This window comes from Pelodiscus sinensis, chromosome 3 (assembly GCF_049634645.1).
Source record: "Pelodiscus sinensis isolate JC-2024 chromosome 3, ASM4963464v1, whole genome shotgun sequence".
NCBI lineage: Eukaryota > Metazoa > Chordata > Testudines > Trionychidae > Pelodiscus > Pelodiscus sinensis.
The window spans coordinates 64,393,070-64,410,747 of record NC_134713.1 but is presented as its reverse complement, the minus strand read 5'-3'; the positions used below and the strand labels follow the sequence as shown (position 1 = coordinate 64,410,747).

General features: G+C 43.1%; 1 protein-coding gene and 1 long non-coding RNA gene across 2 annotated transcripts in view; one reads left to right on the top strand and one right to left on the bottom strand.

Moving 5' to 3' along the window:
- The window catches only part of LOC142827834 (uncharacterized), a 63,652-nt gene that overhangs the window by 21,266 nt on the left and 24,708 nt on the right, over positions 1-17,678 (bottom strand). The gene's annotated exons all lie outside the window — the stretch shown is intronic.
- MDN1 (midasin AAA ATPase 1) overlaps positions 1-17,678 on the top strand; it is a 162,318-nt gene that overhangs the window by 121,395 nt on the left and 23,245 nt on the right. The window contains exons 80-89 of the mRNA XM_075923877.1: positions 23-252; positions 1,175-1,321; positions 1,517-1,689; positions 2,760-2,921; positions 3,423-3,560; positions 9,901-10,042; positions 10,797-10,969; positions 11,974-12,117; positions 15,515-15,650; positions 16,505-16,839. Coding sequence (XP_075779992.1) covers positions 23-252; positions 1,175-1,321; positions 1,517-1,689; positions 2,760-2,921; positions 3,423-3,560; positions 9,901-10,042; positions 10,797-10,969; positions 11,974-12,117; positions 15,515-15,650; positions 16,505-16,839 — 1,780 coding nt within the window. The remainder of the gene's footprint in view (positions 1-22; positions 253-1,174; positions 1,322-1,516; positions 1,690-2,759; positions 2,922-3,422; positions 3,561-9,900; positions 10,043-10,796; positions 10,970-11,973; positions 12,118-15,514; positions 15,651-16,504; positions 16,840-17,678) is intronic.

The following is a 17,678-nucleotide window of genomic DNA, read 5'->3' as shown; positions in this document are numbered from 1 at the left end:
TGCCATTTCTTTCTTCTTCCAGGAAAGATTTTGAAGTTTGCAGTTCAGGGCTGACCTGTTTGTTGAAAGTCTCCACTCAGTTGCAAAGCATAGACTCCTTATATGTTCTTCAAGGGATGGAAGGTAAACAGTCTACGAAGGAAATGGCATTAATCAAGAGCCTAGAATACATCCAAGAGGAAGTTAATAAAACTGCTGAAGACTTCACTACCTGGAAAACCCAGCTTCTTAGTTTGACTTCAGACTGTGGTGGTAAGGACTGCTCCTCTACTCTTGAAATTAAAATGAGAATTCAGGGCATCCGAGTTGAAGTGTGTGTAGGGCACAGCAAAACTAATTTGATCTAGTCTGAACTTTTTGCCCATTGTAGAGTCCACACAGGTTGTGTAGTCTATAGTGTCTGCTTAATTCTGTCGCTGTAGTTCAAGATTAAGAGAAATACTTTCGTAGGGATGTATGAGGAAACTTACACAGTTGCCTGTCTGCACTATGTGTACCATAATTCTGTGAGTGCAAATGTTCACCCATATTGAGGGGGAGAAATAAAGCACTATTTTATTTTGTCTTCCATGAGCTTAAGCCAAAAAATGGGATCCCCTTTAATGATGGGCAAACTGTCCATGTTTCATTTTGACTTAGCCCTGAAAAATTGGAATGCTTTTCTAAAAATGTTTACACACACTGCTACCCAGTCTGTCATGTGTCCGTTGTTGCCTTCCCCCACTCCCCCCCGGCCTACGTTTTTTAAAATATCTTTCCTTTCTTTGTGGTACCTGTCACTTTTGGCAGTCTCTCGGGTTGGTCTCAAGTGCACCAATCCTTTTAAACTTCCCATGCTTTTGATCTTTTCTAATAATTATACAGTAGACACCAACGTTTTAACCCAGATGTTGTGGTTGGAACTACTAGAACTCTGCAGAGTTGATTAAATGCATCTTTGACCAAACTTTTGAGTCTGAGTGCTCTGCTTCTCTTCATTTAATGAAGCTTTCAGCACACCCCCAGTAACATTTATTACCTGTGCCTGGAAAGAATGAAACTCTCCAAATTGACATAGATGCCAGTCAATGTATCATGTAGAATAATGTTTGCTGTGTATAAGGAAAATTTGACGAATGACTACTGATGAAATTTAGTACATTCTCATGTTAAGTTGACAATTTTGATTCAAAAGGGAACCAAGAATCAGATGATGAGTTTGTAGAGCATTTCTCGAACCAAGTAGAAACTGCCATCCATGTTGTCCTCTATGCCATCCAGAGTTTAACAGAAAGAAAACAGGAAGCAGGAAAGGAGGAAGAAAAATCCCTGGAGGAAGATGGTAAGTCTGTGAACTTAAGTTATGCACACCTACATTACACCTGCATTTAAGTGGCATCTGTTACTGAATATTACAGATTTAATCCTAATTGGAACTATCTGTAAGGCTTGATAGAGATAGGAATTTCTAGATTTCTTGCTTTGAGATTCTAGAGACTGTTTTTGATAACTTTGTGTTTCTGCTCTTCTGTCAAAGAGGGGGAGGTCTCAACCGACAGACTCAAATCGGGGCTTTTAACTAAGCTTTTGGATGAAAACCTCTGTGCAGATGTGAGTTCTCTGCATGTGCAGAAAATAATTTCAGCCATTTCAGAACTCCTGGAAAGACTGAAATCTTATGGAGAGGATTGCACAGCAGACAAACACAAGGTAAATTCATTCTTCCCTTTCTTTTTTGTATTGTAGTCTCAAAGGGAAGAAGATTTGAATATGGACTCATAAATATTCACTATGTACACCTCACCACCCACTCTACTAGCATTTATCTTTAAAATTGGAAAGATGTGTGAAAACGGGGTGAATCAAAGTGCATTGCAGAACTTCCATTGCATAATGATGTGGACTGATGTGAAGTAGATTTACATCCCACCTTGCCACAAACTTACTGTCTTTGTAGACAAGTCCATACTTTTTATAGGGAAAGAACGGTTTAGATTTTATGAAATGTGAAAGATAGAAAAAGCACTAGAAACTGAAGGAATTTAAGTAAAATATGTACACTAAGGCTATGTCTACATTGGTGGGTTCTTGCGCAAGAACATCTTGCACAAGGGTTCTTGTTCAAGAAGTCTTGTGCAAGAAAACGTCCACACTACCATATGTGCGCTGTGCTTTGCACAAGAGCTCCCATGGCAGTGTGGACGCTCTCTTGCGCAAGAAAGCTCTGATGGCCATTTTAGCTATAGGGCTCTCTTGTGCAAGAAATCCCTGCCGAGTGTCCACACTGCCGTCTTGCACAAGAGCTCCTGTGCAAGAGGGCTTACACCTGATAAAAGAGCGTAACTCTTGCGCAAGGAGCCCCCTCTTACCACGCCGTATTGTAAATTTACCTGCGCAAGAGCGGATGGGCAGTGTAGATGCTCTGCAGATTCTTGTGCAAGAATGGCCATACTTGCGCAATAACCCGCCAGTGTAGACATAGCCCAAGTGTGTATCTGAAAAACATTTTCATGTATTTTTTTTCTAAGCTTAAAATTGAGTTCTTTATGAGTCACTTAACTTAAGAACAAATTGCTACAATGCAATTTTTCAGGGTAGAGAATTTCTAAAAGGCACATATTAAACTAAACTGGATTTTTGGTACAGACAGAGTATTTAGTCAAAGCAGCATATGATTTAATTACCTGTGTTTTCAGTAGTGCTACCCTGTCTAAGGACTCATTTTAATGTTGATGGATTTATGACTGGAAGGTCTTTTTCCCCTTGTCTTTAATCTGCAGTTCTTCAATCAATCTTGCCATTTGCTAGTGCGCCTAATGCCCATGCTCTCCAAGTATTCAGATCTTATCCTGTTCTACCTCATTGTTTCCTTGGCATCTCACAGAAGTACTGGGAAATTGCTTTCTGTTCTGACTAGAATATTTGCAGACCTTGCCCAAAAGGTAAGAACCTTTAGAGACGTTATTAGATTGATATTAATCATAGATAATGTAGGCAAAAGTCTACAGTGGTTTAAATGTGAATATACACATTGTGTAAGTATAATTTGAATTTACTTATGCCTAAAATTTGCTTTCTCCATTTTAATATGACTTTTGAAGAGATTTCATGATTTTTCTGGTTCATTTCTTGTTTGCATGTAGTAGCATGGTATTCTTACAGAGTGCAGTCATGGATTACAAACAAAAAATGTGAGACTGCTTAGAGATTTTTTTCAGTTTTTCATTGCTAATGAAACAATTGATTTCTACTTAGGGTTTATTCAAATTTTCACAAATATACATTTCTAGGAATAAATATTATAGGAGCAGGCATAGGGACAGTATAAAGAAACAGGTTTCAAAGTATATTATTAGTTAAAATGATCACTTATTCTTTCCTATCTTTCATCTTGTCAGTATTATTTTTGACTGTTTATCAGTAAATATGCTTCTCTCTTGTAGGGATTTTGTCTGCCAAAAGAATTAATGGAGGATGCAGCAGGAGAGGGAGCCACAGAGTTCCATGATTATGAAGGAGGTGGTATTGGAGATGGAGAAGGCAAGAAGGATGTGAGTGACAAAATAGAAAACGAAGACCAGGTATGTGCATGTGCTTTGGTTCAAAAACAACTAGAAACAAAATGCTGCTTGTTATTTGACATCAACATTTATTTTGAGGATTAGCATTTGCCATAGCAAACCAAATGTGTAATCTACGTTAACATTGGTTACCATGAGTAGATTTTATTGTACATTTGATTTTTCAGAGTAAGTAATCTACACTCGACTAAGACTCAATATTTAAATAGCATTCTTGGCTCCTATACATAGCTACACACTGCAAAAGTCATTTGTGTTAATTTCAAGTTCTTTTTTGGACCATTTTTACTGAAAAGGACTTAATTTCAGAAAGTAAATATGTTCATAACTTCAATCCTGTAATTGTTATACTTAAACATGACAAAAGGCAGCCATACAAATATCACCTTTGATTACGTTGTAGTTGTGGTACTGGTATATTTTGAGTTGCAGTAAGCAATTTTGATTTACATGAGATCTCCTAAACAAGATAGATCTAGGTTGGTTATTCTTTTTTAATACAACCATGGAAAGAGAATTTTTTTGTTTAAAGTTTTGAAAAATAAAATACATAGGTTGTGTTGGAGATGTTACTGAGTGCACTACTGCCCAGTCAAGAAGACAGGTTCTGCTTTGAGTACTTGCTCATATCTGTTCCATTGTAGGTGTGCGTGCTCACCATGTACACTGGTGCTAGAAGTTTTTCCCTTAGTGTTGTCCATAGGGGACTGGGTCTGGTGCCCTCAGGAGTGGCATGCATTTTGCCAGCACAGGTTGAACCTCTGAATCCGGGACTCTCTGGTCCAGCAACATCCGTGGTTCAGCAGGACCATAAATACTGTTGGACTAGAGAGCCCCAGCTGGCCAGGTTAAGAAACACAGCCTGGGCTCGGCTGATGGTGGGGAGCCCCGCTGGGGCCAGCATGGTGAAGAGCACAGCTCTAACAAGGGCTGGCAGCCAGGAGCACAGCCTCAGCCAGGGCTGGTGCAGTGAGAAGCAGTGAGGGTGCAGCTCTGGCCGGGGCTGGAGGGGGTGGGGCCAGTCCCTTTCCAAGGCTGGTGTGGTGTGGGGATGCAGCCCCAGCCAGGTGTGCCCAGTGGAGGGCTGGAGGCAGCGGGCAGCCCCACTTGGAAGCAGCCAGGTAGGGAGCCTTGACCTCCCCTAGTCCGGCAAACTCCATTGTTTGGGATGACTCAGGTCCCGGGGGTGATGGACAAGGAAGGTCTGATCAGTATTAGAGGTTCTTCCAGCTTTCTCTCTTCCCACAGCCCTCTCCCCGGTTCCTTCCTATGACCAGTGATGGCTCTGGAATGTTCCCCTGCCTCAGCAAGCTTTACTTTTTCCACTCTTTCTGTTTTTCATTCTACTGTATATAGTTGTTAGAAATGTTTTTGGTATAATTTTTAATAGTTCCCTTAGGGCACATCTACACAAGGAAACTATTTTGAAATAACTAAATTTGACTTAATTCTCAATTTTACAAAATCAAAATAGCTTCCCCACTATGGGGAAGCCTTGAAATTAGTCTGAGGCAGGCACTGTTAATGTGGACATGCTACCTTGACTTGAAGTCCCAGGAAGCACTGGGGAGTACAGGCAGTCCCCGACTTACGTGGATCCGACTTATGTCGGATCCCTAGATACGAACGGGGTGAGGCAACTCCCGCACATGCGCAGCAGCATTCCCGGGGCTCGCTCACCTGGGTCCTAGGATCCTCCTCCTCCTCAGGCCAGCTCCGACTGGGGTCCCGCAGAGCTGCCAGGCAGAGGAAAAGTGCCTCCCCCCACCCCCCTGCCAGCAACAGGCTGCCCCCTCCCCTGAGCAACAGGCTGCAGAACAGACAAAAGCAGCCTCTCTGCCCCTCCTCCCCTCTATACATGCCGGGCTCCCGGAGCGCAGCAGCGTCCCCGGGGCTCGCTCACCTGGGTCCTAGAATCCACCTCCTCCTCCTCTTCGGCCGGCTCCAACTGGCCTCTGCCTGCAGCATCTGGCCACAGGGACAGGGATCCCGCAGAGCTGCCGGGCAGAGGAAAAGTGCCTCCCCACGCCCGCTGCCCCCCCCCCCCCCCGCGGCCTCGCATCCTGCACGCCTCCCCCCTCCCCCCCTGCCAGCAACAGGCTGCCCCCTCCCCTGAGCAACAGGCTGCCGAACAGCAGACAAAAGCAGCCTCTCCGCCCCTCCTCCCCCTATACATGCTGGGCTCCCTGGGCAAACAAAGACTCCACCAAAACAAACAAAGTGCTGGCCTCATTGTGTTAGCAAAAAAAGGACCCTCCTCCTAGAACCCTGGGTGGTGTGTGGAAATAAAGCTATTAGCTCAAAGCATGGTGCAGAGCTGTTTGGTATTTGATGAGTTACTCCTTTAGTCCTGAGTTTGTCACAGGGACAGAAATAGATGTGAAATCTTCTGAACAGGGGAACAGACAGCAAAACAAACATTAGAGGGGAGTTAACCTTTCCCTATGCTATCCAAAACTAAAAAAAATGTTTGGCTAGAGTTTCCCCTACAATATGTTCCAGTTCCGACTTGCATACAAATTCAACTTAAGAACAAACCTACAGTCCCTATCTTGTACGTAACCCGGGGACTGCCTGTAGTTAGTTTGAATTGCGGTGGGAAGTAGCTACTTTGAAATAGCGGCACCAGAGTGTCCACACCACTGCTATTTCGAATTAACTATTTTGAAATTAGCATTATTCCCCAAGGAAAGCAGGCGTACAGGTTTTTAAATAAGCTGTGAATGCTTCACTTACAAATTTGATCTAAGGGGGGTTATTTTGAAATACACCCTAGTGTAGACCAGAGCTTAGTGTGTAGTGTAGAAATAGTTTGTTAGTCTCTTACAGCACTTAGTCCAGGGATGGGACACGCCTTGATCTCCGGGCTTTAAACGTTGTGACCATTGTAAAAAAACTATACGCATCAGCGATCCTCCCACCTAAGATGTCTGAAGTGCTTGGGGGAAGCCATGTGAGCAACAGGAGTCACTTATGTAAGTTTCAAGCCATGCACCAAAAAAGAGCAGGGCATTAGGCTTCACTTGTTCTTTAAGGTGTCTTCTGTCCTCACACTGGTTTCTGAGCCAGCCAGATTAAACTCCATCCCGAGCACTGCTGCACTAATGCACAGCGTGCTGCCAGCACCAACCTTGAACTGGGGCTGGTCTCCCTCCCCAATGCCAGCTAAGAAGCAGAAAAAGCCTGGGAGAGCAGTCTCCGGTGTCCCATAAGGAGAAGGAGAGCTAGAGATGAACAAAGACCTCCACAGGGCAGCTCACTCGTTCCAGACCATAGCCAGTCTCAAGCATCTACAGAGCTGTCAAGCCTCCTCCAAGACTTGCATACCACTCCAGAAAGTGGCAGGAGCATCCAACACCTGGTAGTGCTTTCCACATCAGAGGCATGCCAGGCCTCAATTATCCCTTCTGGTGCTGCCGACTCCTGCCAGTGAGGTTTCCTGTTCTAAGGGAAAATGTGCCCTGAAGCTCTTTAAGTAGTCCCAGTCTATACGGCACTGCTCCCCAGCACCATTTCAGGTGACAGTCCCGCCAATGCTCTCCAGAACAGCATCACCAGTCCTCCAGTACAAGTCAGCTTACCTGCCAGAGTTCCCAGCTCCACTGCCTAGGATTCCAGCACTGATCACCAGCTGTCTGGTACAGAGCCCCAGAGGTGCATCACCAGCCACCAGAGGCCCACCACCAGTCCTCTGAGTGTCCATGTTGCTTTCCAGACCCACAACACTGATTCCTTGAGTCCAGATACCAGTCTCCAGATGATCTCCAGGTTGCCAGTACAGGTCTTCAGAGGCTTGTCTCCAGAGTTGAGATGAAGGTCTCCCCACTTTTGTTCCAGGTCAATGGAGAAAAACCATTCTCAGATGATGAAGCATGTGACATTTCAGCAGCAGTCCCCAAGAAAAGGATGTGGGGACAGCAAGCATGGAAAGGGCAGATAGGTGACGGCAGTACTGCTTTGGTCCACAAGACAAATTTCCTCCACCTTACACTCAAACAACAGGAAAAGTGCATTGCCTGTGAGCCAAGGTTACCTGCCGGGGCATCTGGAGTCATCCGTCTCCCTCCCTCCACCTCCCTCCCCCCCACCCCCAGCACTGCCAGTGAGTGCATTGCCTCAGAGCCAGTAGCTGGGACAGTGGCAGTTCTGGAATCCTTGGAGGTTTCCTCAGATGTGGAAGCTTGTTCACTGGTAAGTCTCAGGGTCATCTGAGAAATGATCAGCAATAGTCTCCTGCCCACCCTCTGATTCAGAGGAAGAATCAGAGCAGGATTCCAAAGAGGGGAAGCAGAGTTGTCTGCCCAACCTGGTCCCATCTCTTTATCCTCGTCACCTGATGAAGCAGTAGCAGGGTCTTCCCACACAGTTCTTCAGGATGCTGTAAAAGCTCACCTATAGCTACTTAAAAGGAAAGCAGCAAACCTGGGATTAGAGGCCCATAATTGTCAGAACCCTCTTTATTCAACATTTTATGTGCCCGACTCCTCTGAGGTGGCCTTACCTGTTCATGGGGGAATGGTAAAACTGATCAAGCTCTTGTGGCAGATTCCCTCCACTCTGTCCACCATCTCCAAGCACGCAATGAGGAAATATGTGCCGGCCAAAGGTTTTGAATACCTTTATAGTATACTCACCTCTTCCCAAGCTAGCCAGTAGTATTGGCGGACAATGAACGCAAAAGCCAAGGGCAACCAGGTTTGACCCCTAAGAACAAGATGCAAAGAAGCTCAATCTTTTTGGCAGAAAAATGTATTTGACTGCCAGCCTACTATCGAGAGAGGCCAATCACAAGGCTCTACTTAGCTGTTATGACTGTAACATTTAGCAGTCTATGGCCAGATTTGTGGACTCACTGACAGGGGAGCCCAGGAAGGAGTTCTTGTTGAGGGGAAGAGAGTGGCAAGAGTGGCCTCTCAGGCAGCCTCAGATATGGCAGATGCCATAGCCAGGGCCATGGCTTTGGCCATTTCGAGGACATTTTCCTTCTGGTATTCTGTCCAAAGCCTCACACTTCCAACAAGAAGAGGCGTCTGTGTAACAGGGCAGCTGCCCTGTACTGGCCCTTTAAGAGCCAAACCCCAGCCTGGAGCAGGGCCGGGGAGTTCAGCCCAGCTGGGCGGCGTTGACCAATTAAGGCCTAGCTGGGAGCTATAAAAGAGGAGGGCTGCTTCAGCCGGGGGAGTGTGAGCCTGGCTGCCGAGGGAGCAGGACGCTCTCTGGAGCTAGGGCACGGCTAGAGAGTCAGACTGGGCCAAGGCGCTCGGACAGCCGACCGGCCAGCCTGCTAGGCCTGCGGCAAGGCCTGCTGAAGAGACACCAAAACCCCCGGAAGGGGGGGCTCAGAGCGAGTGACTTGGGCACTGCCAGAGGGCAGTGTGGCGAAGAGACATACGTGACCAGAAGGGTTCCAGAGGGGAAACGCCCCGTGAGCAGAGGCCTGGGCAGGCGGAATGGACTGATTCCCCCTCACAGACTGCAACACCCTTGGTATCAAGTGTGCTCTGGCCTTGTATTTGGAATGGCGCCGACCCATTTCACAGATCTGCGCAGCAGTGGCTGAAAGGATGAAGGGCTTCCAAGGGTCTTTAGATGATTTCAACCTGGATCACCACCTGCACCCATAATTGCTACCAGATAGAGCAGACTTTGCTTTCACAGATAGTGATGGCTCATTCCACAGGGGATCAGGCATCACTGGCCACCTTCCTGGCACATGTCCCTGTTGAGGACATCTGCACAGCTGCAACATGGTCATTAGTACACATTTTCAGATCATGCTATTCCATCACCCAGTAGGCCAAAGATGATGCTGGCTTTGACAGAGCTTGTGTTACAGTCCATCTTTGAACTCCTACCTGCCTCCAGAGATACTGCTTGGGAATCATCTATAATGGAATAGACATGAGCAAGCAAGAAAAAAAGCAAAAACAGTTACCTTTTGTACTGTTGTTCTTCAGTATATATTGCTCATACTATTCTATGCCCACCCTCCTTCCCTTCTGTCAGAGTTACAGCAAGAAGGAACTGGGTGAGGGGAAAGCTGGTAGTGCCCCTCATACCAGCACATACATGTGCCACTCCAATGGGTGCCAGAGTCAGTTTCCTATGGATACCACTGAGGGGAAAAAGCTTTTGGCACCCATGCATGTGGCGAGCACACAACCTACAATGGAATGGACATGAGCAACACATCTCAAGGAACAATAGTTACAAAAGATTTTTTTGATATCAAGGTAAAAATAATTACAATTACATATTGTAATTGTAATTGTCAAGATAGTGTCAAATAAACATTAATTTTGAAAACAATCCTGTTGTAACTGTTGATTTAATAATCCAGGTGGAAGACACCTACCAAAAAGATCAAGAAAAGGAGAAAGAGGATCCAGACTCCAAACCAGAGATTGAAGGAGAGGATAATGCAATTGAAATGTCAGAGGACTTTGAAGGGAAAATGCATGATGGGGAACAGGACAAGAAGGGTTTGTTTCTTTCATTAAGGAAATCTGATTGTTTCTAGAAATGTGTTTGACTAATTTAGTAACTTTGACATAGCAAAACATATAGATACCGTTAAACCAAGTTTAATGGTAGAATAGAAATATTCAAGTATAAACCGTAATAAATCAGTTACAAAACTTAAACCACAGCCAACTTTACTGGAAGAAATGAATGGGTCATCCTTCCTATTATCAAATGACCCATCACAGTGCTACAGATGAGCTAATGACTTTAGATGTCTTTCAGCAATGAGTATTTCAGTAAATTATAATATTCAGCAACGCTTTAATACATTTGTACAGGAGAAATAGACGGTAATTGACTTTTGTATGTCACTTAGGAAAACAGAGCTAACGTTTTCGGGTGGGAAACTGATTCTACAATGTTTTGTAATAAGTCATTAACAAATTTAATTTAATTAAAACTCTGCAGCAAAGCACATGCTTGCTGTGCAACAGCATATTGTAATCAAACTTGTATAGAATAGATTTTGCAAAATTGTCTTGCCTTAATAGATCAACTGTACATAGAATCCCCAGCTGCTTCTGAACATGCTTCATGTTTGAATAGCAAGATGCTATCTTTTAGTGCTTTTTCAGAGTAAAGTTAGAGATAGATATATATTCTCTCAAACTGCTATAGTGATTTTATTTTATTTATATAAATAAATTATTATAGTAGTTTGATAGAATCAGAGTTGTGACATGTTCCATTGAATTGTGGTGTCATACACAGAAGACAGTGAGAAATCAGATGATGATGAAGAGCTAGATAAGCAGATGGGAAATCTTGGTGATGCTGAAGCTGATAAACTGGATGAGAGGCTCTGGGGTGATGACGATGATGAGGAAGAGGACGATGCCAATGAAGACAATAAAACAGAAGAATTTGGACCAGGAATGGATGAGGTAAAAAGGAACAAAAGGAGATCAAAAGGAATAGAAATAAGATATTATTATGTTATGTACAACCTCAATGTGACCTAAAGCATGAGACTTGATATGAAGCAAGGGACTAGTTAAATTCTCCCTTCAAATGAGAGGGTATGTAAAATGGAAGCAGTAAGGCAGCCATGGCCAACCTGCGGCTTATGAGCCTCATTCTTCTCTTCCCTCCACTCGCCCAGCAAGTCGCCCCCATGGCTCGTGAAGTCGCCCCAGCACCCCTGAAAACGGTCCCCGGCTCCCTGAGCTCACTGGGGCAGGGGAGCCGCCCGGCATGGCCATTCAAAATGGCATCTTCAAGTTGGCGGCGGCCGGTGGGAGCCTGATGTGGCCAAAAAGCCTTTAACCACATTTCTGAAAGGGGCGTTCTTTTTGCTCGACCAAACATGGCTGGGGGCTGCTGCTTTTTTTTTTCCCCCCTCTCAACAACTCTTCCCCTTCCCTTCCCCCCCCCCCCCCCGCCTCCCCTCCCCTCCGGCTCTTTGCCCGTAATGGGTTGGCCACCCCTGCACTAAGGGGTTGGGTTTTTTCCCCTAATTCAGCAAATTGAGATTTCTCCCTATTCTTCAGAGTTGGTCTTCAAGAGTTTAGCCTCTCCTGACCAGCCATGGGAAAAACTGATCCTCATAGTTGTAGCATGATATGGTGAGTTGCAAACTCACAGTACAAAAATGCCCAAGTGAATTAAATCAACCTGAACCAAATGTCCCAAGTGTCCCTGAACTTATTGTCTAGGTTGTCCATGCTTGCTGAGTGTGGGCAAGTCAATCATGTCTGTAGTAATGTTGCACATTAATTGAAGAAGGTAACCGCTTATGTAGTAGGCTCTGGCCTTAGAAAGGGATAGTTTGAGTATTTACTAAATGTGTTTCATTTTTTTCCTGTGGGACATATAGCCATGTAATTACACAAACTTCAACTTGGTATTTTGCATAATCAATTTTTGGATTTTTTGTTTCCAAACTCAGAGTGATTCCGAACTTGTTGCAAAAGATGACAGCTTAGATACAGGCAATAAAAATGATAAAAAGAAGCCATCTAAGGATGAAGAAAAACAGGAGCAAGCAGAGGATGGTGAAAACAAAGAGAAAATTCACGAACAAATAGATGAGGTAAAAAGGTTTTAAAACAGCAGTAAGAGGGTTGTACTTTACAGGGCCTTCAGAAACCTGTAACATTGTACTATGCTAAGGATTGTAATGACATTTTTTAAACAGCCAGTAATATATAAAATGTATTTTTAAAATAAATAATAAATGGCTAGCCTAGTTTAAAAAAATACCAAGATTGTTACAAGCCATTTATTTTGTGCATGGGAATACTGACCTGCTGTTAAAACACTTCAAGTTCTCCGCACAATGCATAATGGAGCAGAAGTGGTTTTTATTTAGTAATTGAAGGACCGTGCCAAAAATTATACTCTTGAACCTCCTTAATCTGGGTGTCTGACCCATGATTTGGACCCATGATTTGGACCCCCACATGGCTGGGGTGCCATAATCTGGTATAATCTATTTCCCAAGATTGCCAGATTAAAGAGGTTCAAGGGTACTATATCTTGGTGATAAAATAACACACATTCAATATACTATACATATTCTATTGTGCCAAAAGTCAGAGATTGCTTACATAAGTCTTACTTCAAATTACTAAGTGATGAACATAGGAACGGCCATACTGGATCAGACCAAAGGTCCATCTAGCTCAGTATCCTGTCTTCCGAAAGTGGCCAATGTCAGGTGCCCTAGAGGGAATGAACAGAACAGATAATCATCAAGTGACCCTCTACTGTCACCCATTTCCAGCTTCTCCCTAGCCACTGTCAGAGGCTGGGAATGGGTGACGGGAGAGGAATTGCTTGAGGATTCCGTGTTCTGTTGGCCACTCTCAGCAGACAGGATACTGAGCTAGATGGACCTTTGGTCTGATCAAATATGACCATTTTTATATTCTGACAATCAGAGGCTAGGGACACCATTCCTATCCATCCTGGCTAATAGCTATCTAATATTTAGATAGCTAATACTATCACTAACTTGCAGTGAAGTTTTGATGATCAACAGAGTGCTTCTCTATTCAGAAATTTTTCTCTCACAATTCATGCGCAGATCGCCTGAACCCGGCTCTTCCGGGATGTAATCTTCTCACCACGGGCGAGTAGATTACAAAGACTGTCGAGCCCTGTTTATTTAACCCAGGACATCAGTGGCACACGAGCTGATTTTCATTAGCACGTAGGTGGGAGCTTAGTCCTGCCCCTGCCTCATGTAGCAGGGAGCCTGCCCTGCTGCTTGAGCTTCAAAGCCTGGTACAGGCAGGGAGTTCGGCTAATTGGGCAGAGGGCGGAAGAGTTATCAAGCAGTTGCTAAACAGAGCTGCTCCATGCTTGAAAGGAGCAGCAAGATAAGGAGGTGTTAATGGCTTAGATTTACAAACATCTAAAGAGACAAAAGCTTCAGAGGGGTAGCCATGTTTGTTGTTTAAGTTTTTCCAGTTACAGACTAATAGTCTTGCCGCGCCTTAGAGACTAACAAAACATGTAGATGGTATCATGAGCTTTCATGGACACAGCCCCCTTCAGATGAAGAGACAGATTGGTGCCTAATGGAAATTGCATTTATTTTCATTTGACTTTTAATGGGAGTTGGAGGTCTGGTGTTTTGTGGCATGCAAAGCAGGTTAGGCATGTGTCTGCCTCTTTAGGCACCCAAATACCTCTGTATATCTGCCTCTAGATCTTAAAAACAAAGCTAAAGGCTCTGATGTCAACAAAAGCATAATTCACGATTTTTCCCTGTGTTACCAGAACTGACTGAATTATGATGACCTATTTTCAGAGGGGAAAAACAAAGTATTAACTTAGAATTCATTTTCATTTCAAAGTGTGCCAAATTGACCCATTTTTCCCCTTTTTAAAATGTCTCACATCTTTTCTATTTCCCCCCACTCCTCCCAAAGAAGTTAGTGAAATTTTTCCTTTACAAAAAGCCCCTCCAAAGACTGGCACTAACTAGTTATAAAAGTCTTTGAAGATTGAGTTAGTGAAAAGGCATGACATTTTTACACAAAAGGAACCATTTTGACAACTGTCTCATCCCAAACTGTCACCATTTTGTTTTAGAACAGAGTCTTTTCCTGCTCCCTAAAAGAAAAAAAGCTTTAAAAATTTCAACCAGCTCAGTGTTGCACTCAGACACTCAGGTGCATCTTCAGCTCCCCTTAGTGCTACCAGGAGGTGTATATGCTCCACACCTTACAGCAGCGAGTTTTTAACTTCAGTGCAGTACCATCAGTGCACTAGCTCAGCTAAGGGTAGTGTATGTGTATGTCTCCTTGAGCTGTAACTTACACCTCCAGCTGTAGTGTAGAAGTATCCTTGGGGGCTTACCTGATCTCATTCAAGAAGTCTGTGATGAAGCCAAGAATTAAGCTTGTGTATTCCAAAGTAAGAAAGAAAAAGATACTTTTAAGAGATTTTTTTTGGAGTGTTGAGGATATTTAAAACTCTGATCTTAATGATTTTTTTAAATCCTGTGTTACTAAAATGGTATGATCTGCATCTTAATTGATTCATTAATGAAGCTGTTGCAAGTAGGACTATTATTGACTTTAAAAGGTATCGATGGCATACAGGCCTGTAATAGAAGTGAATAAGTTAAATCTCGGCACATCACTTCTGACCCCTGATTTAACCTTCTGTCTCTTTTGTCCTTGGAAATTAAGTACAGGAGCCCAAGTGCATTTGCCATAAGGCTTAAAAATAAATAATTAAGTAAACAAGAGTTGAAATGCAACTCTGTAATCTTGAGTTTTTGTGACAGAATTTCTTTATCTGTAAATTGTTTGTCTTCAAAAACCCATCAATGCCAGATCAAACTATGGATATGCATCCTAGTGGTCTGAAATAGAGATGGCTGGCTGATCCTGCTTCAAGACTTTGAGCAATAAAAATTATATTCTAAACACAGTGGCATCATGTTTGGGGACAGAAAGGATTGATTAGCAGAGAGAGGCTTAAAGAAGAAGACAGTATAGTGGGTAAATATTTTTCTTCAGCTTCCCTCTCTGCTTACCAGATAGATCTAGAACAGACATCAGAGGTGCGTAATGTAGAAAAGATGTAGCAGGCAGCGCCTATTAATTGAGGAGGGCAGATACATACCCACTGAGTCTTTGAAAACATATGAAAGAATTCCTGAGGGCAGCTTTATTTATTTATTGAGGACAAGCATCACCTTATTTAGCAGAAATGGTAACAATGAATGCTGGAATGAATCTTGTTAGAGAATGTAGTGCTTTTCACCAAAAAGCATATGCTGCTTTAGTGCAATTTCAAACCCACTGTTCAGGCTGGCCTAGAAATTAATAAGTAGACATTAGTATTCACCATTTTGAATTCAAAATTTTATGTGCCATATATGTATCTCCATGTTCTACAGAAATGGCTTTTTATCCCTTTTCCTCTTTCTCTCTACTTACAATATGTTGCTTTTTTCTTCTGGTTTTCAGCGTGAATATGATGAGAATGAGGTGGATCCCTATCATGGTAAACAAGAGAAGCAGCCTGAACCTGAAGCTTTGGACCTTCCAGATGACCTGAACTTAGAGAATGGAGAGAAGAGCGATGAGGACAAAGATGAAGAAGGTGCCAACTAAGAAATCATTCAGTTCTCTGCTGGGTGTCTGTAGAGACAAAGAGGGAGGAGTTTGAGGAGAAAAGATCCTTTATAAGAAAATTGGATGCACAACAACCCCAACATTGGTAGCTTTTCAGGCCGTCCTCGCTATAAGTTCAAGATATGTTCCAAAAAACTTAGAGGGGAATTTTTTTCCTGCCGCTGACTTCCATTTGTACAAATTGGGTGGTTGTGGGTTTGTTTGTTTTTTTGCACAACATAAGAGCGGGGAATGGGAGGACTTATAAAGCATCAGTTCCCTACAAGTGTCGTCAACTTTAGTGCAAGGCGGATGTATGCCAAGGTGACTTATAGCAGGATCGCCCTGTACCTAATAGTTAGTATGTTTTGGCATCAGGAATCAAACAGTAGGGCTGGATGAGAGTCTGTATTCCATACCATCACCTATATGGAATAGATTTTCCTCTCATAAACCACGTGTTTCATTTAATTTATTCCAAAAGCTCATTGAGTAGTGATGAATTCAGCAGCCTCTCTAGGACTGTTAAATTGCCCAGCTGCTGCATTCTCTGTGCTTTCTGTAGTACCTCCAACTATTTGTACTTAATAAAGTCTATTAATGCTAAAAATACTTAGATCAGGCCTAGTTAATACGAATAGACTCTGATGGGCACTTACATTAATACTTGTTGTATTTCATAGGGAGGACACAAGTGACTTGTATGCAGAATCTGTGATTTCCCATATAAAGGGATGCTATATTTTTTCCTGTTAGGATTTTGAAGCACTGGCCTTTTTTCTTCCAATTAGATTGTCTCTGTTTGCTGAAAGTTTTATGTCCATTTCTTATCTTTTAATTCAGAAGAGGAAAATCCTTTTGAGATCGAAGAAAAGCCTATGGATTTAGAGGAGACTGAAAATGGAGAAGATAAGGGAGGAGAAGATAAAGATAAAGATGAAGATGATACTGGAGATAAAGCCAAAGATCCAGAGCTAGCTGAAGGAGGCACCTCTGAAGATAATGCAGAGGGGGAAGGAGAAATGGGGGAAGAACCTGATGACCAAGAAGAAGGCAATACAGAAGACTCTAAGGAAAATGAAGAGGAGGAAATACAACCACTGACAGAAGATAAAGAATCTGCTGAAGAGGAGAGAGAGAAAAAAATCCCAGCTGCTGACCAAGGCCTTCAACCTCAGGTTAAAAAACATGTTTTTACTCTATGTGGACATCAGGGGTTCTTTTAATAAAACGTAGCAGAGGAATTGTCCTTTATTTGAAGAATAACAACTTTTACTTCTCCATTAAGAGGCTTATGATTTTTCCCTCCTTTGGCAACAGTGACAGAAACACCCAAACAAAATTCCCATGACATTGTGTACATGAGAATATAATAAGAATGGCCATACTTAGCCCAGTATGGTCCATCTAGCCCAGTATCCTGTCTTTCAACAGTAGCCAATGCCAGGTGCCCCAGAGGGAGTGAACAAAACAAGTAATCATCACATGATCCTCTACTGTCATCCATTTCCAGCCTCTGACAGAGGCTACGGACACCATTCCTACCCATCCTGGCTCATAGCCATTGATGGATCTAACCTCCATGAATTTATCTAGTTCTTTTTTGATCCCTGTTAACGTCCTGGTCTTCACAACATCCTCTGGCAAGGAGTTCCACAGATTGACACTGCACTGTATGAAGAAAAACTTCCTTTGTTTTAAACCTGCTACCTACTAATTTCATTTGGTGACCCCTAGTTCTTATGTTATGGGAGCAAATAAATAACTGTTCCTTTTTCAGTTTTTTTCACACCAGTCATGATTTTATAGACCTCTATCATATCCCCCCTTAGTCTCTTCTTTTCTAAGATGAAAAGTCCTAGTCTCTTTAATCTCTCTTCATATGGGATCTTTTCCAAACCCCTAATCACTTTTGTTGCCCCTTTCTGAACCTTTTCCAGTGCCCCCCCCCTTTTTTTTTAAGATGAGGCGACCACATCTGTACTCAGCATTCAAGATGTGGGCGTACCATGGTTTT